At 46.2% G+C, this 23,454-nt stretch overlaps 1 protein-coding gene across 11 annotated transcripts in view; it reads left to right on the forward strand.

Annotated features, from left to right (window-relative positions):
• Positions 1-890: 890 nt before the first annotated feature.
• The window catches only part of SUSD1 (sushi domain containing 1), a 276,094-nt gene continuing 253,530 nt past the window's right edge, over positions 891-23,454 (forward strand). For 9 of the 11 annotated variants that reach the window (XR_007146104.1, XR_007146105.1, XR_007146103.1 and 6 more), the window contains exons 1-3: positions 892-1,052; positions 14,642-14,755; positions 17,416-17,571. Coding sequence is in view for 5 of the 11 variants with exons in the window: in XM_047829145.1 (XP_047685101.1) it covers positions 947-1,052; positions 14,642-14,755; positions 17,416-17,571 (376 nt within the window). In the remaining 6 variants the exon portion in view is untranslated. Of the gene's footprint in view, positions 1,053-14,641; positions 14,756-17,415; positions 17,572-23,454 lie in introns of all 11 variants that reach the window. The other 2 variants (XR_007146102.1, XM_047829141.1) reach the window with 1 other exon arrangement.

The raw sequence follows: 23,454 nt of genomic DNA on the forward strand, positions 1-23,454 counted from the left end.
AGGTCACTCTCTGCTTAAAACCCTGTTACAGCTTCTGAGCAACCTCCTTTCCTTGGTTTATGAGGTCGATTTTATCTCTGCAGCTTTAATGCCTCTCTCCAACCATCTGTTCCTACTCTAAGGAGGTCCTCCCCATTTCTAGAATACACTCTCAAGTCCCTGTGTCTCAGCATTTGCCCATCTTACCGCTTGGATTCCCCTCCCACATCCTTTTCAGCCTTAGCTTACTTCCTCAAGAAGCCTTCCGACGCCCCAGGCTGAATATCCTGGGTGCAGTAGGAACTCCTGTTAGCTCCTCCCCCACCACAGCTCGGTTGCCTGGTGTAATCTTGTCACCTGGTTGTTTGCCGCGCTTCTGTGGATTGGGTACTTGGCTTCTTGCCCTCTCATTTTGCCCTTGGAGTGCCAGCCACTTCACCCCAGGTCTCTTTTCCCCTCCTCGAAGATTCCCGCTCCTTCTGCCTCTCACCCCTCTTCCGCTGCCACCCGGGGTGCCACCCTGATCCCCAGGCAGGTTCAGATCTCCAGTTCGTTTCCTATGCTTGAAGCACGGCAGACGTTTCCTCCTGGCACGGTCCGGGACTCTAGGGTCAGCTATGTCATTGTGTGCTGGATATCTGTTCCCAGTTGCGGAACCTCCGCGCGGACCGTGTCTCTCTGACCGCTGTGTTCCCCGGGCCACCTCGCGCCAGGCGCGCAGCAGGTGCACGGGGAAGTGAGGGGCGCGTAGCAAACGAACGTCTGGCGGGCGCGCAGAGCGCGCAGGCCGCGCGGTGGGGGGAGGGCCCGCGCCCTCCTCGGGACCCCGCGGCGCTCTCCGCGCTCTGCGCGGCGCCGGAAGCGGCCGGCCGGCCCCCTCCCCGCGGCGCCCGCCGCCTTATCTCGGCGCCTCGGGCCCGCGGGAGGAGTCGCGGGCGCCCAGGAGGGACACGGCGGCGGCGGCGGCATGGGCCGGGGGCCCCGGGGCGCGGGCCGCCCGCCTCGCCGCCTGCTGCCGCTCCTGCTGCTGCTCGGCCTGGCCCGTGGCGCGAGCGGAGCGCGGGGCGCCGACGGTGAGTGCAGGCAAGGGACGGGCAAGGCGCAGGGGCGCCGGCTGGGTGCCTCGCTGGGCCCTCGACGACGCCAGGCGCGCCCCGGACGCTTCCCCGCCCCCAGGCCGGGCGGGCGCGGTGCCGGGGCGTGGAGCGCAGGCGGGGCCCCCTCCGGCCGTTGGGGCTCGGGAAGGCGGGCGCACGGACGGAGGAGGGGCTCCCCGCCCTCGCCCCGGGCCGCCGGGGGGCGGGGGTTGGTGGGGGGGAACCTGTCGCAGACTGCCTCGCCCTCGGCGCCCGGGGACCTGGGGCGAGGCGGGGGTAGGCGGGAGCGCGAGCCCCTGGGGAGAGCCGCGCCCGGTGTGGAAGGGCGCGGAAGGGCGTTCCGGCTGCACTGTCACGCTTCCTGCCCTGCTGTAGCTTTTGCACGACAAATTCTTTACCCCAAGCAATTTTCTTTCTGCCTTTTAATTTTTTTTTCACCTTAATGAAGACCCAGATGCTAATGTGAGAAAGAAGTGCAAGGAAGTTTACAGGAATAAAGCATTGCTTAACCAAGTCGTTCATCCAACACATGGGCCTTGAATAGTTTCCCTGTGCAGGATGTGATGTCCTTGCGCTGGCCCTCGTTGAGCTCGTATTCTGGAGGCCACAGACAAGCAAGTCAGCCATTTCCAGACAATTGAAACGTATTGTCACATGTGGTGCGAGTTACACAAGAGGATTCGAACCCTTAAGGGCGGTGGTATTTACCCAAGTAACAGTAACGGAAGGCAGACTGCCCTAAGTGCTCCGAGAAGGTGTAGGTGGTCAGAGGAGAGAAAGATTAATTCTAGCTTGGGGAATCTGGTGGCATCATGGATGAGAGGACTGTTGAACTGGGCAAACAAGGCTTGGTAATATTTGGGTATGTGAAGATGAGGGAAAAGGCGTTCCAGCTCATAGCAGAGGGTACTGTCAGCTCTCCATAAATACGTATAGAACGAATGAATTCTGCATGGAAGGGACAATGTGAGGATTCACACGGAGGTGTAAAAGCATGGGGCCTGTGATTTCAGTCTGACTGGAATGTAGAAGATGGGTGGGAAATTGAGGTGGAAAAGCAGATTGAATTCAGCAGAAGCCTGAGCACCTTAACTGGCAGACCCAGGGATTTAGACTTAGCTGTTCCTGGGTGCTGGGAAGCCATTGGAAGTAATTGGAGGTTTCCGTACAGGGAGTGACATAAAAAGTGAGAATAACAAAACCCTCCAGCTTTCTTAGTAAAACCATTCATCCTAAGGTGGAAGGGAACTTCCATGAAGGGAGATATGGGGAGATTTTGTGGCTCCGACTCCTGTTCCCCCAAATTCTCTTCACCTTTTTACTTTTACTACAACTTTTACTATCACTGGTGGACATTTCTCTTGATGGCTTAACCTTCTGGGATGGCCATTTTGGTACATCAGGTATTCTGGTAGGCTTTCTAACTTCCTTCCCGGACTTGGTGCACGTGGCAGGGTGCAGACAAACTTGTAGATGCTTGGGGCCAATTTCAGAACCTGTGTGAAGATTCTCTAGCCTAGGAAATGCTCCAGCGTGGTCCCATCAGGTGACTGGGCTAAGACAGTGGAACAAAATTACTACCTAAGGTCATCCTTAAAGGCTACTATTGGGTGAGTTTCGGGAAATGGAAGTCAGGGTTGCCCTGCTGAGCTTCCTCTCCCTATGTAGGTATCCTTCTTCATTTCCAAACGTGAGGAATCTGGTTTTATTAAGGGCATGTTTCCTTCCAGTGGACAATGTGGGGCATGACTGGAGGCTTAGAGGCACTGAGGAAGTTGTAATAGCTGGCCTGGAATTTCTGAGGACTGGCCCCACTGTAAAGACAGCAGGAGAAGGAGACTGAATGGAGATAAATGAAGTAGAAATGGAATGGAAGGACCTAACAGACATTAAGGTGCAAGGGAACAGAAGAGAAAGGGGACACTAAGGTTTGGGGACTGCGTGAACTTACATACATGGTTCTGTAGGAGGAGGAAGAAGGTTTGGGAAGAAAGATAAGTCATTTTGGATTCCTGAATTTGAGGTGATGTTAGGGCTTCTGGAGAGGTTGAACTCAATAGGGCGTTAAGACTGTGGATGATAGGTGTGTGCCAGTGATGGAGACTTGGTGGTTAGTTGAAGCCTTGAGGTTAACAAGAGTAGAGCAGTGAGGCTGAGAGCTAGATGCAGAGAGCTCGAGGAAGTGCGGAGACATCCGTTGGCTCTTAAAGATTTTCTTCAAAGGGGGGCACCTGGGTGGCTCAGTCGGTTAAGTGTCCGACTTCGGCTCAGGTCATGATCTCACAGCTCACGGGTTTGAACCCTGTGTCAGGCTCTGTGCTGATAGCTCAGAGCCTGGGGCCTGCTTTGGATTCTGTGTCTCCCTCTCTCTCTCTGCCCCTCCCCCACTCATGCTGTGTGTCTCTCTCTCAAAAATAAATAAACACTTAAAAAAAGTAGAAAAAAAGGATACGCTTCAAAGAAATTAGAAGGAGGGGTGTCTGGCTGGCTCAGTGGGAGGAGCATGCGACTCTCAATCTTGGGTTGTGAGTTCGAGACCCACATGGCGTGTAGAGATTACTTAAATAAATAAAACTTAAAAAAAAAAAAGAAGAAGGAAAGAGAAGATAGCATTCGGCTGGCTGGTGGTGGTAAAGAAGACACAAGCACGTTTTAGAATGAAGGGTATCATTCCGTAGAGAGGGAGACACTGAAAATTAAAAAATAAATGAGGTATTTAATGGAGCATGTCAAAAAGCAAAATTGGGCTACAAGTGGGAAAGCTTAGTCTCTGAGAGGGGAGGGAGGGAGAAGAATGGAGAACTGCCCTTCCCTCCTCCCGAGCTGTCTACTTAGTGAGTGCTATTCATATTTCAAAACCAGCCCAGTTGTCTTCCCCCTCCCCCCCCCCCAAGTTGTCCAGTTCCCTTGCAGCACCAGCGGTACCCTGCCTGTCCCTGTGTACCATACTTGTATGGGATACTCTCACAATTGTGTACGTATTTATATGGTACCCTTACTCTACACACTGATACCATATTGCAGTGTAGTTGTTTACTAGACTAAGAGCTCCGTGTGAGTAGAGATCGTGGCCTGTATTAGGAGTTTGGGATGAAAGTAAACGAAGCCCACCCAAATGAGAACAGGCGAGGGCTCTTTATATAGAGTTTGCTACTATAGCAGGAGAGTCAGCCGGCATCACTTACATTTATCAGACTCAAAAACAGGCAGAGGTGTATAAAAGCTTGATAGTGGATCAAAGGGGAAGGGGAAGGCTTCCTGGTGGCATGGAGAAGCTGGCGGTGGCTTTACTAACAGCAGGCGTTGTTTGTGATTGGTTACGGGAGTATATTTGGCTTTCTCGGATTGGTCCTAAGTTTGAAGTGAGGGCAACAGTTAGGGGAGCCGGTTGTTATTGATTAAATCCTGACCAATTTGGGACTTACAGCTACAGAGGTTGTGGTTTGACTTCCTGGACTGATGGCTGCAGATTGTGGGTCAGCGTTCTATTTTTGTATATGGTCTGGCCATTGTCTGTTTATAGATTCAGTCTCTCATTGGTTACATGTGCTGAATTACATTGAATTGTTATCCAAGGTGCTTTGGGGAAGAAAGAGTGGAGGAGCTCTATTCAGAGGGCCCTAGTGTGAGGGAAGTGTGAGTTGCACAGTTGGGAGAGCAGGAGGGTGTTGGTGGGTGGGTGGGGTGCCAAGCCCAGGGGAGGGAAGGTTAGGAATGGGCTAGGATGGGAACCAGTCAGTCCTGTTTCTCTCCCTTCTCTGGCAGGGCTCTGAGGCGGGAGTGGCAGGGGCCTTGTTGGCTCAGGACTGGCTGGGGTTCGAAAGGCCAGAAGGAGGACAGGCAGAGGCCTTGAGAATCTAGAGGGAACACTGGGGCAGAGGCCTGAGGAAATTGTTCTTGCTTTGTAAAGTGCACATGATGTCACTAATCATGCATTTCATAGGCCTCTTATTCACTCTGTCATCCTGAGTCAGAGCAGCATAGTCACTCTTCAGCCCCGGGGTGGTGGTTGGGGGGGGGGGGGGGAGAGAAATGGTTGAGGGAGGGAGGGAGTTGTTTTGGAATGATTTACAGTTGCTCAAGGTAAGGGAGCCGAATTCGAGCTGATGAAGAAGATCCTCCCTGTAGCCTGTCTTCCATCTCCAGGGACCTGACCCTGGGCACGTCTTCAGCCTTCCGGTCAAATCCTAAAATGGGTTCCCCATTCTCTGTAGCCCCAGCTAGCAAGTGGCCTATGGGCAGAGGAGACAGGGGAAATGAATTGCATGGATTAAAAAGAAGTTTTCCATCTGGTTGACAGTGTGAGTCAGGTGTGAGGCAACGCTTAGTGGGTGACATGCTGGATGTCAACCAAGGGTGTGGCCTCAATGAAGCGCTCCTTAACTCAAAACCTTTGAAATTGGGGCACTTAGGATTGGTTCCTGGTCTGTAGGCCACGTGTGGGGGGCCCCACCGTGAGCTGGTGTTGGTCAAACAGGAAAGGGGACACAAGAGGGCAAAAGGGCAAAAGGAAGCTGAGGGCCCTATAACCATTTTCCACAGGGAAAGACTGCAGGTTCCTGATGTGGAATGTCAGTCCTGGGTTGGGGTGGGGAAGAGAAATGTATGGTGGTCCACATTGTCCTGCGAGGATCGCTTTGCCCGAGAGGAGAGTGCACTCTGTCTTGGGGGATTTTAAAGCAGAGGCTATGGTTTTGTTTTGTTTTGTTTTGTTTTTTGGGGATGTGGAAAGGAGAGAATTTGAGGTTTCTCAAGTTCCATTCATTTCAGGAATTTGATGCAGTCCTTTAAGAGCAATGCAATTTTGGGGTGCCTGGGTGGCTCAGTCAGTTAATCCTCCGACTTCGGCTCAGGTCATGAGTCCAAGCCCCACATCAGGCTCTCTGCTGACAGTGCAGAGCCTGCTTTGGATTCTTTCTCCCCCTCTATCTCTGCCCTTCCCCTGATTTCTCTCTCCTCTCTTTCTCAATAAATAAAATAAACTTAGGGGTGCCTGGGTGGCTCAGTCGGCTCAGTGTCCAGCTTTGGCTCAGGTCATGATCCCACTGTTTGTGAGTTCAAACCCCACATCAGGCTCTGTGCTGACAGCTCAGAGCCTGGAGCCTGCTTCAGATTCTCTCTGCCCCTCTTTCTGCTCCCTCTCTGTCTTTCACTCTCAAAAATAAACATTAAAAAAAAAGAAAGGAAGGAAGAAAAAGAGCAGTTTTACATAATGTGGAAGACTTGGGAATGCTCTTCCAGAGTTTTAGCTGGATGTTTTAGTTTTAAGCTTGTTTCCTCAGGTCATTTGCAGTGTTTCCACATATGGCCACAAGTATATCCTGAGAGACAGGATCTCATGAAGCTTGTGCAGTGCATTTGTTTGGTATGACTGTGAATAGCTGGGGATTAGATTAAGATTTAAATGGAAGCACTCCATTTGTGATTTTAAACTACCTTCTTCCCTTGGCAGTGGACACAATCTCTTCATTGTGTTGTCAGAGCCCATGTGCTGTTATTTCATTTAAATCGTTGCTTGCATATCGAAATACAGAGCAAGGGCGCCTAGGTGGCTCTGTTGGTTAAGTGTTAGACTCTTGATTTTGGCTCACATCATGATCTCACGGTTTGAGAGTTCAAGCCCTATGTTGGGCTCTATGCTAATAGCATGGAACCTGCTTGGGATTCTTTCTCTCTCTCTCTCTCTCTCTCTCTCTCTCTCTCTCAAAATAAATAAACTTAAAAAAAGGAAAGAAATACAGAGCGAGAATGTCTTGCTCAGGCTGCCACCCTCCATTCCATCCTGAGGTTTGGTCTACTTGGTGCTTAGTGGAGAGGAGGGGGTGGTGAGCAGGGCTGAAAGGGTGAGGACGCTGAACACTTCCAAGGTCTGAGTCAGGTGTTACCCAGAAGGCTGGAAGGATTTGGAGAAGACAGAGGGGGTGATTATGTAAATTAAGGTATTATGGATCCTAGAATATCAACCCCATGAATAGGTAGGCATCTGTCCACACAAAGATACTGCTTTGGGTTTTTGCACAAGTGCAGTTTTCCATCACCCTCTTCATTAGTATAATTGGGAGTTGGCTAGCTGTCACTATTTTCATTTATTCATTAACGGAATTGTTGAGTGGTGGTTATAATAGCATCTAACGTATTCTAATTGCTTTACGTATATTAACTCATTTATTCTTTATTCCTCACAACATCCATATGAGGTGGGCTTTTATTATTCTCACATTCAGAATTACAGGAAACTGAGGCACAGAGACCTCTCAAGGATTACACAGCCAGCAAGTGGCATAATGTCTCTTCCCCCTGCTCTTAACCACTGTGCCAAATAGTAGGCACTGCATCTTGCATGACCTGTTTCTAACAATAATTGCAACATCAACGGAAAGAGGCATAAATATTCATGTAAATTAGCCCTTTGTTTAGTGCTTTAGAGTTCATACAGCATTTATATTTTTCATTTAGTCGTCGTGACACAATTCCATCTCACAGATTAAAACTGGAGGACTGACAGTTCAATTTGCCTGAGATCACCTAACCAGGGAGCAAGAGAGAAGTCCTCCAGTCTAGGTGGAGACACCAAAAGCTGTCTCGTTCTCTCACTGTTGAATGTGATTTTAGCTGGCTTAGTTGATAAGGAGTGCTGAAGGGAAGTGAATGTAGGTCGTCCTTGCTGGGGGCACAATAATAGTAACAAAAAGGGCTTAGCCTTTTTGTCTGTCTAGACCTTAGAGTCCCCATTGTCTCTGCCAGTAATTCTAGGTATCCCTAGGGTGGGGGATGGGGGTCCCTCACCTCCATACGAGTGCCCTTGGTTACTGCATGGCCGCCACCTCTTCATGACAGAATTAAGTCATCCTTGGTATGGATGTGAAGCTGCTTCCCTACACCTCCTCCCCCACCACCCCACTTCCCCTCATGCAAAGGCATGGCAGTCTTTCTGTTGGCCTGGAGAATTCCCATTCCTTGGGAATATCTCTGTCACCTTGTCCACCTATGCTGTGCATCAGTTTAGACTTGGTGAAAGAGATCTTCAGTGTTGCCTTTTCTTTCCCCAGGATTCTGACCCAAGTCCATGAGGTTGAAGCAGACTTGCAGTGCTGTTAGTGTGGTGGACCACACTAGGAGCTCCACCCAGGAGCTTCTTAGAAATGCAGATTCTCAGGCCCCACCCCATACCTACTGAATGAGAATGTCTGGGGATTCTGGTGTTCCCCGCCTCCCCACCTCCCACCTGGGGATTCTGTTTTAACAAGCTGTCCCAGGTCGGGTGACCAGCTGTCTTGGTTTGGACCTTAATGAGGTGTTTTCTGGGTCATAGGATTTGTAGTATTAAAACCGGGATGAAGGGGTCACTCCACCTCTATGTGATTCTTAACTGAGCTACAGGCCGGTGAACAGTGGAACTGTTGTGTGCTCAGATGTGGCCCTCCCCGCCCTGTCTTTTCTCCCGCCCTTGGATTAGAGTTGTGCTTCCTGCCCCTTTCTTTAGGATAAGTTGTTTTCCGCTGCCCCCCAAAAGGCTACTTAGTTCCTCAAGCAATTAGAACTCAGAAGCTGCTGTGTAAGGCCCTACAGACTAGGTTAATTATGGCTGAATAACAAGATTTAGCTGAAGTCCTTCTTCCTCTGGAAGCTGCTTTCCCTTCTGCAGGTAGTCTGAGAAGCCTTTGGTAGCCTCGTGTATGTCTTGTCTTTTTTTTTTTTTTTTTTCCTTTTTTTTGAGACACAGAGAGACAGAGCCTGAGCAGGGGAGGGGCAGAGAGAGAGGGAGACACAGAATCGGAAGCAGGCTCCAGGCTCTGAGCTGTCAGCACAGAGTCCAATGCGGGGCTCGAACTCACAAACTGAGATCATGACCTGAACCAGAGTTGGGTGCTTAATCGACTGAGCCACCCAGGTGCCTCTACATGTTGTCTTCTTTGCTGGTATGGGGAACAGACATTTATTGAACCAAACATGCCAAGTACTGTCCTTTTGGGGTTATACTTCGCTAAATTATTCCTAGTGGGTCATTAAGATAGGTACCCTAATGATGGGGTTTTGGGGTGGTCGGGGTTTGGAGTCGACGGCCAAGAAAGAATTCTTGAAGACATCTTTGGTGCAAAAAGGTGATTTTATTAAACTACGGGGACAGGATATGTGGGCAGAAAGAGCTGCACTGGGGTTGTGAAGAGTGACTATATACCTTCAGGTTAGGAAGAGGTTAGGGACAGCATAAGTCTCTAAGGTATTTTGGAAACAAGGTTTCCAGGACCTTGAGGGGCTAACTGTTGTTAGGAAAACGTCATTTAGTATTGCTTAGTAAAACCTCAGTCATGAGACACTTGAGATACATATCAGGGGCCACATATTTGGAGTATAATTGCCAACAAATACTTGGGGGTTAAAGATAAAGGATGTTTGCAAAGGAATTTTTATGTGTTTAAGGAGACTCAGGATCCTGGGGGGGGGGGGCAGTCAGGATAATGTTAAGCCAAGATTCTCTTTTGCCTCTAGCAAAGTGTCATCATTGAGGCAGCTGAGCTCCTACAGGGAGGTCACTCTGCCTGTTTCAAGGACTTGTCATTGGGCTGTAGGCAGTAAGGGAATTTAATTTTTCATTTGCCTTTGTTTCCCACATTATCATGGCAAGCACTTAAACTCCCTTACATCTTGATGAGGCTGATATTAGGGTTCCAGGAACGTAAACTGGAGACTCCTGGCCTGCAGGATTGTGATCTTTTTCAGTCAACCATTTTCCTTTCCTTTCCTTTCCTTTGTTGTTGGCCAGCCAGGAGTGTCTGAGGAATATCACACACATCCCACCTAGGGGATGGGGCACGGGATGCTGTTAGTTTATACTTTGCCCTCACCTTGCCTTATGTTCCCTCATCACTAAGGGTGAAGTCTCAGATGATTAGGGAGGGGGCAAGGACTTTGGAGCCCACTTAAACTCTTCTGCTCAAAATGTGGTTCCCCTGGGAGCTTGTGAGACCTGCAAACTATAGGGCCCCACCCAGACAAGCTGAATCAGAGCCTGCAGTTTAACATTGTGTGTCCCCAGGTGATTTGAATGCTCTTTAAAATTTGAAAAGCCCAAAGCCCTTGTTTTACAGAAGAAAAAACTGAGATCCAGAGAGGTTCAATGATTTGTTAAAGGTCATACAATGAATCAGACTCAGCTAGATTTAGGATTCAATTTGGAGTCTCAGGTCCAGTGCTTCCTTCCCCCTGCCCCCCCACCCCCCCACCCCTATCTGACTGCCTTCTTATAAGGCCTTATTTTGTCTGGTTCTGTTTATTGAATGAACTTGAACTTAATTCAATTTATTTAAAAAACTTTACATTCTGTCCTTCACTAATTCAGACTGGACTTCCTTTAATTTATCTGAGTGGGTGGCACTACTTTATTTCTTAATTTGTGTGTGTGTGTTTATTAGATTCAATCAAGGATTGAATGAAATAATCCTTTTCTATCTGATACAAGTTTCTGGAACTGGATGTATAAAAATGCTTCCATGTTTATAAAGACAAATATTCCATATAAGAAAAAAACTCAGACATTTTGTCATTTTGTTGTTGGTTTCATTAATATGGTATTTATTTCTGTTATTGCACAATACATACACAGAAGAATGTTCATCATTATATGGTTGATCACAGTGGATTTGTGGACTTGACCAGGATCCATTTTTTCAAAAGTATTTCCAGAATTTTGGTTGTGTGTGGTTATGAATTGAGTGTCCTACAGCACTGTTTAAAAATGTTATATGTTAAAATGGTTACATATATTTACCTGACGGACATTTAGGTATGGGGATGCATTCTCACTTCAGCTCTGCCTGTTGCCCCTATAATCCGGAGCCTCTCTGGTCCATTTCTCCAGGTTGCACAACTCTGTTCTATTCCAGGGTTAGCGAGGGCAACTGGGTATCCCATACTCCTTATCTGTATTTACACCTAGTTCCTTCACTTTGAGCCTGTCCCTTACTCCTGCCTTCTAAAGTGCTCAGTGGCCCCAATTCCTGAGCCTTTTGGGGTCAGCTCTTAGTTCCTCTTCTCAGGACATTCCCGTATGTCCATCTCTTCCATCTTATGAAATATTGTTGACATCCTCATTTGCCATCATCTTGTCTGCCAAAGTTTATGCCTTTCTGGTCCTAGATGTCATTCGGTTGGGGGGGGGGGGGGCTTTGAGAATGTATTAAATCTGCAGTGTTCAATTGGAAAGTCATTTGTAATAGAAAAACCTTTAAAAAATGTTTATTTTAAAAAGAGAGAGAGAGAGAGAATGAGTGAGAGAAGGGCAGAGCAGGGGGACAGAGGATCCAAAGCAGGCTCTGTGCTGCCAGCAGTGAGCCTGGCGTAGGTCTTGAACTCATGAACTATAAGGTCATGACCTGAGCCAAGGTCGGATGCCCAACTTACTGAGCCACCCAGGTACCCCTGTAATAAAAAAACTTTTATGTGTATTTTCTTACAAGCTCTTTTTTATTCCTAATGTTGTGTGTTTGCATATGCTTTTTTTCTCTCACCAATTTCACTGAGTTATGACTACCAGTCTTTATGATGCACTGAGTTTGGGGAAAGGTTTTTTTTTTTTTTCTTTTTTTTTTTTATCCCAATGAATTTGAATATAGTTTTTTTCTTTCTTTTTTAAAAGATCTTATTTTTCAGTAATCTCTAAACCCATTGTGGGGCTTGAACCCACAACTCTGAGATCAAGAGTTGCATGTTCCACTGACTAAGCCAGCCAGGCGCCCCTGATTTCTTCTTTACTAATTCCTCACCCTCTCCCCAGATAAACCTCTATTTTCTTTTAGGAATTTATTTCCCCCCTGAATTTTTTGCATTAAAATTCTAAGGTGTGTGTGTGTGTGTGTGTGTATGTGTGTTTCCTGGCTGGCTGCTTTCTTTCTCTCTTTGAAAGTACCAAACCATGAAAAACCCAAAAGTTTCTGGAGTAAATACCTTCTTATATCTAGTATTAAACATTCAATTTTGCTATCCTCTTAGTCCTGAGAATTTTTTAAGAGACTGTTCTGCAGTTCCCAAGTAGGTTTTTTAGGGGGACACTCATCTTTTGTTTTATTTTGTAGTCTTATCACATGGTTACATGGTAGTCAGATAGAATGTCCTCTACAATCTCTACTTTTTTTTGCACCTTGTTGCATTTTTTTGTAATGGTCTGGGATATAACACATTTTGTAAATATTCCGTGGTTAATTTCATATCCCTTAGTGATAAGCAGTGGTTTGTCTCATTTCTGTGTTATATTTGTTTTAAAAGAAAAAGCAGGCATGGTTAATGAGCAGTACAGATCTTCCTGAATTTATGATTGCATTACATCCTAACTTGAAAATCTCCTAAGTCAAAAATGCATTTCATACTCCTAACCTATCAAACATTGTAGCTTAGCCATGCCTACCGTAAACTCGCCCAAAACAAGTTTGCCTACAGTTGGGCAAAATCACTTAACTATTTTATACTGAAATGTTGAATATCTCATGTAATTTATTGAATACCATACTGAAAATGATAAGCAGCATGGCCGTGTGGGTGCAGAATGGTTCCTGAGCATATGGGTTGTTTACCTTTCTGAGTGCTCGGCTGACTGGGAGCCGCAGCTGGCTGTCACTGCCCAACATCATGACAGAGGGTCACTGCGTATCACTGGCCTGGGGAAAGATAAAAATTCAAGGTGTGTTTTCTACTGAATGTGTATCACTTTTGCTCCATTGTAAAGGTGAAAAGTTGTAAGGTGAACCATTGTAAGTCAGGGATTGTCTGTCCTTGGAAATCTCCCTGTCTCAGTTGCTTAGAGCAACCTGAGGGCTAAGTCTTTATTAGCTGGGTGGTAATGGGGCCAAGGCTAAGATGGAATTTCATGCTCAAAGACTGTCCTCATTAGGCCACTCCTGAAATTACAGACACTCGGAGGACAACGTGATATCCCACATAGCCTCAGGTAGAAATTCTTGATCTCGGGGCATATATGGATTACGGTCTGGTAGATTTGTGTGTGTGTGTGTGTGTGTGTGTGTGTGTGTGTGTGTGTGTGTTAGCCTCACGCATTTTTGCTGCCTATGTGAGTAATTGGGATCTGGTCATCTGGCTGGGACCTGGCTATTATCTCAATGGCACTTTTTTTCTAAGTTTATTTATTTTGAGAGAGAGAGCAAGAGTGAGGGAGGGGCAGAGAGAGAGGTGAGGAGAGATAGGATTCCAAACAGGGTCTGCACTGACAGCACGGAGCCACACGTGGGGCTCGAACTCACGAACTGTGAGATCATGACCTGAGCCAAAATCAAGAGTTTGACTCTTTTTTTTTTCAACGTTTATTTATTTTTGGGACAGAGAGAGACAGAGCATGAACGGGGGAGGGGCAGAGAGAGAGGGAGACACAGAATCGGAAACAGGCTCCAGGCTCCGAGCCATCAGCCCAGAGCCCGACGCGGGGCTCGAACTCCCGGACCGCGAGATCGTGACCTGGCTGAAGTCGGACGCTTAACCGACTGCGCCACCCAGGCGCCCCAAGAGTTTGACTCTTAACCGACTGAACCACCCAGGTGCCCCTCAATGACATTTTAAACGCATTTATTTTTTTCCCTAAAAGAAAAAATGATAGGGTAATAGACAGATGAGTTCTTCTGCCTTCCACTTGCTCTTTGAGTTGTAGCAAGTAGGATTACAGGTTCCTTTATCCATTTGGTCAATAAAAGTATATTGAATGTTTTTATACTGTGCCATGATGATATGTGGGCAAATGACATAATCCCTGTCCTTGAGGAGCTCATTAATAAAATGCAGCTGGGAAGCCAGAGCTGGAACAGTGTATAATAACAAATTTACATGGTGGATGTGGGAATTTACAAGGGTTAGTGGAGCACAGAGGAAGATACATTTAATCTTCCCCAAGAACGGAGGAATGGGGAAGACCCCAGGGAGAATGTAATGTTTAAGGGGTGTCTTGAGACAGGAATGGGTGCAAGCTGGAGAGAGAAGGTGGGATAGGCATTTTAGTTGAAGGACAAACCGTGACTACAGCATGAAGTAGGACAGTGGATAGAATGGGTGGGAAAAAGGGGTCGTTGGCCTCCTGCCTAGAGAATACTGTGTGTGGTTTGGGTTTGGGTTTGGAGGGATTAGCTTAGAGTCGGACTGTTAAGAGCTTTGATTGCCAGGTAGAGATATTTGCACTTTACTCTGTGGTCAGTGAGTAGCTGTTTTGTTGCAGGTTTTTAAGGATGGGTCAGATCTATCTTTTATAATTTTGCAATTCAAATTTTGGTTTTTCATTGTAAATGTCTACTACCCAAAATAGGACTGAAGTTTTCTTTTCCTAGGGCACCTGGGTGGCTCAGTCGGATAAACGTCCGACTTCTGCTCAGGTCATGATCTTACTGCTCAGGTCATGATCTCACGGCTCATGGGTTCGAGCCTCATGTGGGTCTCTGACAGCCCAGAGCCTGGAGTCTGCTTCGGATTCTGTGTCTCCCTCTCTCTGCCCCTCCCCCACCCATGCTCTGTCTCTGTGTCTCAAAAAATATGTGGAAGTTTTCTTTTCCTGAAATATACAATTTATGATTCAGGTTTAGATGTCTGTGCCACTTGCCACAAACATGCTACCTGCGAGCAAACAGAAGGAATGAAGATGTGTATTTGCAAGTACGGATTTGTGGGCAATGGGAGGACTCACTGCGTTGGTAAGTTCTGAATCCCGGGTCCAGATGAAAAGTTGAATCAACTAATAAGATTCTCTAGTATTAAAGAGCTTATTACTTCCTTGTGGGGAAAATGTTGTTTTGTTCACGTGTTTTTCTTACAGGAAGTTTTGTCTGTTGTAATACTCCTTTCCTTTAGTGTTTCCCCGAACCCCTTTCTTTAGCATTTCCAAGGACATATCTTTCAATGTTAGAGGGTTGTTGAACTTGAATCTCTGGCAACTCTCTGACCTAACACAAATTTGAAATGTTTCAAGTCTTGAGTTTAACTTAACTTGAGTGAATGTTGTATTCCTAAATTTCTCCTGGTTGTTTTGGTGCAAAACGATGAGTATTAGTACCCTGAGGAAAAACAAAATACAATTGCCTATTGGACTTCTTGGCTAATTGGTGAAATACTGTTGCTTAGACTCTTAATGACTACCAGAATCCATCCTCCAGATTTTTTATAGTTGTAGCCCTTTGGGGTCTTGGGTGTCTTAAAGGAATACAAAGACCTTTAGTCTAGAAGTGTCTAAGATTATTTTTTGCTTCATGGTGTCCACTGTGCCATGAGAGTCGGGCAATATCCAGGTTCAAGCCCAACTCAGAGAGAGGGAGAACCTCACAGCATATTTATAATAGTGAATGTTGGGAGAACACAGTTTTCTCCCAGGAACCTTATTACGTGCAGTACAAATATTGATAGTTGTGCACTGGCAGTGTATACAACCTTGTTGTGATATCTTTGGTTTTTTTCTACCTAAAGAAAAATAATAATTCTGAGTTCCAAAAGTCATATTCTACTTCAAAGATAACACGCTTTCTTAGTCACACATCACTGCCCATTCCTGCAGACTGGAATGGTGTCACCTTTGACCCTCTTTCTTTGGGATTCTGTCCGGAGAATCATGGCTGCCTTGCAGTCTGAGGCTCCTGACGCATTTCCCCCACCCCTCTCCTCTGGCAGATGGCTGGCAGGGGCTTGGAAATGAGGTTGGAATCCAGCATGGACAAGCTTTTGCTGTTCCTTCCCCTAATACAGTCCCCCTCCCACGTAAGCCACCCCACTCTCTATTCTTCTTTGACTTCTGAGTAGAAGCTTCTCCTAATGGGATGAAGGGGCTTTATTAACTCATGTGACACTCGCTGTCAGACACTGGACCCTGCGTATCCCAGTACTTGGCCTGCTGAGACCACACCGTAGCATGAATACATGTCTGCCAGGCCTGCTGTAACCTGGTGTTAAGTCAGGGGACCCAAGAAATTTGGAATTCTCTACAAACCCAGTGTCCGTGCTGGGGAAATCTGCAGGGGAGACGAGTGTCAGAAACAATAGCAAAGGGCAGGAATATGGCATTTTGGGTCTGATAGCCCAGTGCAGTGCTCATAAGCTGGGCTGGAAACTTGGCCTGGCTGTGACTTGAGGGTTCTGTTTCTCTACCGTTCCGTGCAGATCTCACCGTAGACGGTTTTGACAGTGAACTGTGTTCCATGTTCAGTTACATTTCCAAAAAGATAATGCCTATAAGGAAAATGAGGGGGAAGAAAAAAAAAAAAGGAACACTGGATTTTGGGGAGGGTACTTTTGAGTTGGCAGGAATTGAATGCAATTGTGAGACGCTATTGAAGTGCTTTGAAGGAACCAGTGCTGTAGTGAAACACCAAATAACAATCCGAAGAAGTTGATGACCTCCCCTGCTCCCCCCAAGACAAAACAAAACTAGCTGGATAGATCAGCTCTGAAAGAATGAATAAGAAACTGGTCACAGGAGTTCTGATGGTAGAGTCCAGGGCAGAGTCAGCAAAAGTCTGGCCTGCAGGCCAAATTTGGCTGCTGCCTGTTTTTGTAAATAGAGGTTTATTAGAACACAACATTGCTCATCCGTTTACTTATTGTCTGTGGCTGCTCTCGTGTTCCAAAAGCATGGAAGCAGAGATTGATGATGGGTCCTTCACAGAAAAAGTTTGTTGACCCCTGAGCTACGGAACAGAGACAGGAGGGAGGTTTACTTTCATTTTACATCCCTGTCAAATTATCGAATTAAAAATATTCAGGGCAGGCTTCTGTGGACTCATCAAGCTCCTCTCTTTCAGCTCCTTCTCACTGGGTGACTAATATTATTCACATGGGTCATTGACGATTAGCAGGAACTGTTTGTTATTAGCCCTGCTCCCGGATGAGGCTTAAGCACTAATTCCATTGTGTTTCCTGGTAACTCAGAAGTAACGAATTTTCCGGTTAATCACTGGATGCAAAATCGTCCTATTCTGCCTTTCATGAAAAAAGCAAGAGAATGGCTGGTGGAGCTGGAAAAATGGGATGCTGCGGATTCGTTTCCCCAGGCCTATGATAAAATCTTTTTAAATACGGAGAAGTTGAAAAAGAATCCCCTTCGCCCAGTCTTCAAAAAAGATGAATGATCAGATTAAGATGTTGGGTTTCTCTTGTGGTTTTATATACACCTCGTGCACGCTCCAAGGGGCCCGCGCCCTATCATGTGAGAGGCCTGGTGAAAAGAAAAGAGGCTGGGGGGTAGATCACTGAGACGTTGTCAATGCAATAGGAACTCCTGAGTCTGTAGCACAGCAGAATAGTCTGGGTTGTTGAACGTGGTATGGATTGATAGCCCTTTCTGTGTGTTATTTCAATGTATCAACAGATAAAAATGAGTGCCAGTTTGGAGCCACTGTGGTCTGTGGAAACCACACATCTTGCCACAACACGCTCGGAGGCTTTTATTGCATTTGCCTAGAAGGATATCGAGCCACGAATAACAACAAAACATTCATTCCCAATGATGGCACCTTTTGCACAGGTACTCAAGAAGGGGGCTGCAGGGATAGCATCCTGGTGATGACGGGACAGTATCTGGGGTGGGGAGGAGGGAGGTGGCTTGGCTGGGACAGGGTGTGATTTAAGGGGGGAACCCTCCTTTGTTTAGAAGGTCCATGAGTGGGGTGCCTAAGTGGCTCAGTTGGTTGAACATCTGATTTTGGCTCAGGTCATGATCTTGTGGTTTGTGGGTTCAGGCCCCGTGGTCGGGCTCCGTGCAGACAGCTTGGAGCCTGGAGCCAGCTTCTGATTCTATGTCTCCCTCTCTCTCTCTGCTTCTCCACCGCTCATGTTCTGTCTCCCTCTCTCTCTCTCTCAAAAATAAATAAACATTAAAAAAAAAAAAAAACTAGATAGTAAAAAAAAAAAAAAAGGTCCATGAGGGAAATTTGGATGTGGACTGAGTATTAGTTAATATTAGGGAATTATTGTTAATTTTGTTAGCTGTGATATTTGAGATATTCTTAATTTTATTTTTTTTTTAATGTTTATTTTTGAGAGAGTGAGTGGGGGAGGGACAGAGAGAGACAGAGACAGAGAGAGAGAGAGAAGGAGAAAATCCCAAGCAAGCTCCACACCCCTTGCAGGGCCCGTTTCGGGGCTCAATCCCACAACTGTGAGATCATGACCTGAGCCAAAATCAGGAGTTGGACGCTTAACTGGGACTGAGCCACCCAGCCAGGCACCCCAGTTTGGGATAATATTCTTATTTTGGGAGATGCATGCTGAAATATCTAGTAACAGTATTATCTGCTGTTATTAGGATCTATAAGGAATCTTAAATGACAAAATGTAAATGTTGAATTTTGAGGGAGCGGGTCTATGGGAGTTGAGTATAATATTCTTTTTCTTGTTCTGTGCATTTGAACGGTACTCTCAGAGATGGTATGCCATCTGCAGGTGGGGTGTTCTTGGGGTGACGCTGGCACTCACCACTGTGCGCACTGTGGGCCCCGGGGGTGGGCATTCAGATGTTGGCTTCTGGGAGATCAGAGCACAGCCCTGTTAGAGATGGGGAATGAGGTGTGAGGAGTGCAACTTTTTGTATCTCAGTTTTGAAGCTTTGGGCATATGTTGGTTGAATACAGTGGATCGGCAAAATCCTAATTTTCAATGGGCCCTCTATTAGCCAGACTCTATTTCATAGCATGTATGACACTATAGGTCTTTGGTTTTCTAACAAAATCTATGAACAGTGAGGAAGAGGAAAGTCAGGAAAAGACTCCTGGTTCTAAGATGGTTTTGCATAGACTTAATGACTCTGCTTAAAAGCTTTGTGATATTTAAAGATTTTCAGAGAAAAGGAAGGGGGAGGAGAACATGTTTTATCTCCTTACCCACCAGGAAGCACAGATCCTGATGCTCTGATTCATTCTCCTTCTTGACCTGTACCAAGGTCAAAATCCCCCAAAGGGTAGCACATTTGATTTATTCTTGGCATCAATGAACCACATTCCCTTAGAGAAAACATTTTGGGATACATTGTTGTTTTAGGTAGCAGACCACTTGCTACATGATTGCCAGAGTGCAATGCTGCAAAATTAAATTAGATACATTAAAAAAAATACCAATTTTTTTTTAAAAAAACCTTACAAAATGATGATGTTGTGTTCAGCTCATTCAATACACATTTCTCATGCATGGCCTGTGTGCCATGGCTGTGCCAGCGGGAGGTGATGGCAGACCATTAATTTCATTAGAAAGTGTTAGTTGTAGGTAAGCAAAGGTTACTTTCTGGAATCTGGAATCCACTGGGGCTCTTATCTTGAAAGCAGGGAAGGGATCAGGGAACTTTCTGGAGGACATGATACTGGAAAGTGTGCTTTCAAGGCTGTGGGAGTTTGCCAGGAAAAACTTTTATAACTGTGTAGAAGACTGTAGTTCCCAAGGATGCATTTGACTTTAAAACAATAAGAAGAAGGAAAGAAGAAGAAGAAGAAAGAAATATTTTATGCAGGGGCCAAGTAGATGTCAGCCTAATAAGAACCAATCTTTCTGGAACAAAATCCTAATCTAGGCTCTGCTTCTGTTTGTTCTACTTCTTGTAATTATTTAGTGATCTTTTTTTTTTTTTTTTTTTTTTTTTTTTTTAAATGAGATAGGGGTGCCTGGGTGGCTGGGTCGGTTAAGCGTCCGACTTCGGCTCGGGGCATGATCTCATGGTCCGTGAGTTCGAGTCCTGCGTTGGGCTCTGTGCTGACCGCTCAGAGCCTGGAGCCTGTTTCAGATTCTGTGTCTCCCTCTCTCTCTGCCCCTCCCCTGTTCATGCTGTCTCTCTCTGTCTCAAAAATAAATAAACGTTAAAAAAAAATAAAAAAATGAGATATAATTCACATACCATCAAATTCACCCTTTTGAAGTATACAGTTCAGTGGTTTTTCGTATATTCACAAAGTTGTGCAATTATCACCACTATCTAAGTTTAGAATATGTCCATCATCTCAAAAGAAGCCCCATATCCATTGGCAGTCATTTTTATGACTTTTCCTTTTGAAGTCTCCAGTTATGACTTTGTAAAAGCTGGTGGATGACTTTTCTCAATGATACTGAGTTTGTATCAGAAGCACAGTTGCCACTTAAAGGGGGGAGGGGCACCCCTGAGTGGCTCAGTCAGTTGAGCATCTGACTCTTTTTTTAAAAAATTTTTTTTTTCAACGTTTATTTATTTTTGGGACAGAGAGAGACAGAGCATGAACAGGGGAGGGGCAGAGAGAGAGGGAGACACAGAATCGGAAACAGGCTCCAGGCCGCGAGCCATCAGCCCAGAGCCCGACGCGGGGCTCGAACTCACGGACCGCGAGATTGTGACCTGGCTGAAGTCGGACGCTTAACCGACTGCGCCACCCAGGCGCCCCTTCTTTTTTTTTTTTTTTTTTTTAATTTTTAGCATCTGACTCTTGATTTCGGCTCAGGTCTTGATCTCATGGTTCATGAGTTCGAGCCCTTATATCTGGGCTCTGTGCTGACAGTGCGGAGCCTGCTTGGGATTCTCTCTCTCTCCTCTCTCTCTGCCCCCTCCCCTGCTCATTCTCTCTCTCAAAATAAATAAACATTAAAAAAAAAAGAGTCACAGTTGCCACAGAAATGTCAGTGGACTTTATCTGGGGCAGAGGCTTAGCCAGTTTTGGGGGCATCAGCAGTTATCTGGTGTTTGTCTGGAATCACAGGATAGGGATCCTAATTCCTGAATTCTGAGAACTCCTGTGACCCGGTGTTTATCGTACTTTGCAGAGGTTAAGCCAATTTTAGGAGCTGGTTGCAGGTAGGCCTCTTTGGATGTCACCAGCGAGAGGTGAGGAATGAGTTGTAGGGGTTCTAGTTACAGAGAACCTGCAGACGTTTTGGTCCCCAGGGCTGCCCCCAAACAACTTCTGGGGAACATGGAAACTTTGCAGGGGAAGAGGCTGTGTGGTACCTCCAGTGGGAGGGTGGTTTGGCTTGGGTGACCTGACAGTAAGTCCAGAGAAATGAAATTGGTGAAGGAATATGCAGGCACTGTCATGTCCCTGCCAGCACAACTCCAGAGAGGCAGGGCCCTATCAGGGCTGCTGCAAACTGCAAACTGTCTTCTCTGAACCTTTGAATTGCCCACATCTTGGGAATCCATCTTGACTCTGATGGCAGCCACAGCCTTCTTTCTTGTCAGCTCATTTCCCACAGTATCATGGGACTGATACCATTTCTTCTGGAGAAATGCGATAGCATTTCAGCCTTGACTGCGAAATGGGGAAAAGGGAAGGGGAAAAAAAAAACCTAGAAGGAGTGAATGCCTTGCTATTCCAGCAGTTCCTGGAACCTTCTGCTCAAAGCCTGTTTCACGTAGGTCTGCCTATGGTAAAGTAAACCCCTTCATTCTAAGAGGTAAATCCCTACCCCCGCCAGGACAAGTCTTTTGGTTTCTCTCCCAGGTCAGGAGCCTATTTTCCGTGTGAGCCTTTGCCCACAAGCTTCTCAGCTGCCCTGCTGTTTCAGGTCCTGGAGCCGCCTGCTGTGGCCTCAGGCACAAATGCGTAGTCCCACGAGACTCTGCTGGCTCTATGTGGGGTATTGCTCAATAGGCTTGCAGCTGTCCTGAGGTTTCTCCTGGTGTTGTCTCCAAATGGGATTTTGCTCCCCAAATACTTTTTATGTATTTAAAAAAATTTTTTTTAATGTTTTTATTTGAGAGAGAGCGAGAGAGAGACAGAGGGTGCATGAGCAGGGGGAGGGGCACAGCGAGAAAGGGACACAGAATCTGAAGCAGGCTCCAGGCTCTGAGCTGTCAGCACAGAGCCCAACAAGGAGCTCGAACTCACAAGCCATGAGATCATGACATGAGCTGGAAGTGGGAAGGAGGCTCAACCGACTAAGCCACCCAGGTGCCCCTCCCCAAATCCTAATCCTTTGTTTTAGCTTGGTTTCATTACTAAAGTGTTATGTTTCACTACTCTGAAAGAAGGAAGAAGCAAGAAAAGATAAACCTAAGGAAAAGTGCACTGGGGGACTATTGCTGCCCACTTCCCAGAGCGCTGCTCATAACCGTTGGCTCCTTGCCTGCCTTCCCTGTGGAATCCCCCTGACTCCTGCTGAGGTCTCCTAGTAGTGGTAGGTGATAGCTTCAGGGCCCTGCTCCTAGGAAGGAGAGAGAGGCAAAAGGTTCTGAATCAAAAGATAATTAAACCAAAGCTCCATTCCTTAAATGCTAGAGGCCTTGACTAAGGCACCATGTTTTCTCTTTGGTAGTGAGGGGGCATACCTGAGCTCCCCCCACAGCTGAGCATCCCCCTCACTTCACTCTTGCCTCTTGCTCGCTCAAGCGCCAGGATATGGGTATCCCATGTTCTTTCCCAAGGCCCTGTTGAATGTGGTAAAATATGCACACATGGCTCTTTTTTGCTCCACTCGTTTAAAGTTTTTGGGAGGAGTAATTGGGACAGGAGCTTTGGAGCATCTATAAAGTAGGTTTTCCTAAGCAAACTATTGATATTGGCAAGATTGTGAAGGAAATGGGTACCCCTTTGAGTTCAGGCTGTTTGTTCATGATCAGTGCCTCTCTGAGCATGATGTTGGAAATGGTTCTTCATTTATTCAGCTATTACATTAACAAGAGTTGTGTCAAGAAGGATGGAGCTGTTACCCTAGGATGGAACTCTGGAAGAAAGTAGAGGTGAATTTAGTTTTGATTGTAGTGATTGTTTCTCCTAAAACAAGACAGAGCAGGGGCAACTTGCTGGCTCAGTTAGTTGAGCGTCCAACTCTTGATTTTGGCTCAGGTCATGATCCCAGGGTCATGGGATCAAGCCCCATGTTGGGCTCTATGCTGGCCATGGAGCCTGCTTAAGATTCATTCTCTCTCTCTCTCTCTCTCTCTCTCTCTCTCTCTCTCTCTCTCTCCCTCCCCCCCCACCCCCACCCCGGTCCCTCTCCCCTGCTCATACTCTCTAAAAAAAAAAAAAAAAAAAGGATAATCCAGTATGTTTTTCCCCATAAGAAGGAATATAGCTTAAAAAAAAAGAGGAATATAGTTTTGTTTTTTTTCCATTTATTAAAAAAAATCACATATTCATGTAGAATAGTCAAGCAGTTACATAAAAACATAAAGGAGAAAGAAAAAAGTCATCTAATACTAACTCAGAGGCAACAGCTCTTTTTTTCCATTAAAATTTTTTTTCAAGTTTATTTATTTTGATAGAGAGGGGAAAATGCATGCACAAGTAGGGGGAATCGCAGGGAGAGAGGAGAGAAAGAGAATCCCAAGCAGTCTGTGCACCGTCAAGTGCAAAGCTCGAGGTGGGGCTTGAACTCACAAACCGTGAGATCGTGACCTGAGCCAAAATCAAGAGTCAGATGCTTAACCAATTGAGTCACCCAGGCACCCTTAATAATC

Source organism: Prionailurus viverrinus, chromosome D4 (genome assembly GCF_022837055.1).
Source record: "Prionailurus viverrinus isolate Anna chromosome D4, UM_Priviv_1.0, whole genome shotgun sequence".
Lineage (NCBI taxonomy): Eukaryota > Metazoa > Chordata > Mammalia > Carnivora > Felidae > Prionailurus > Prionailurus viverrinus.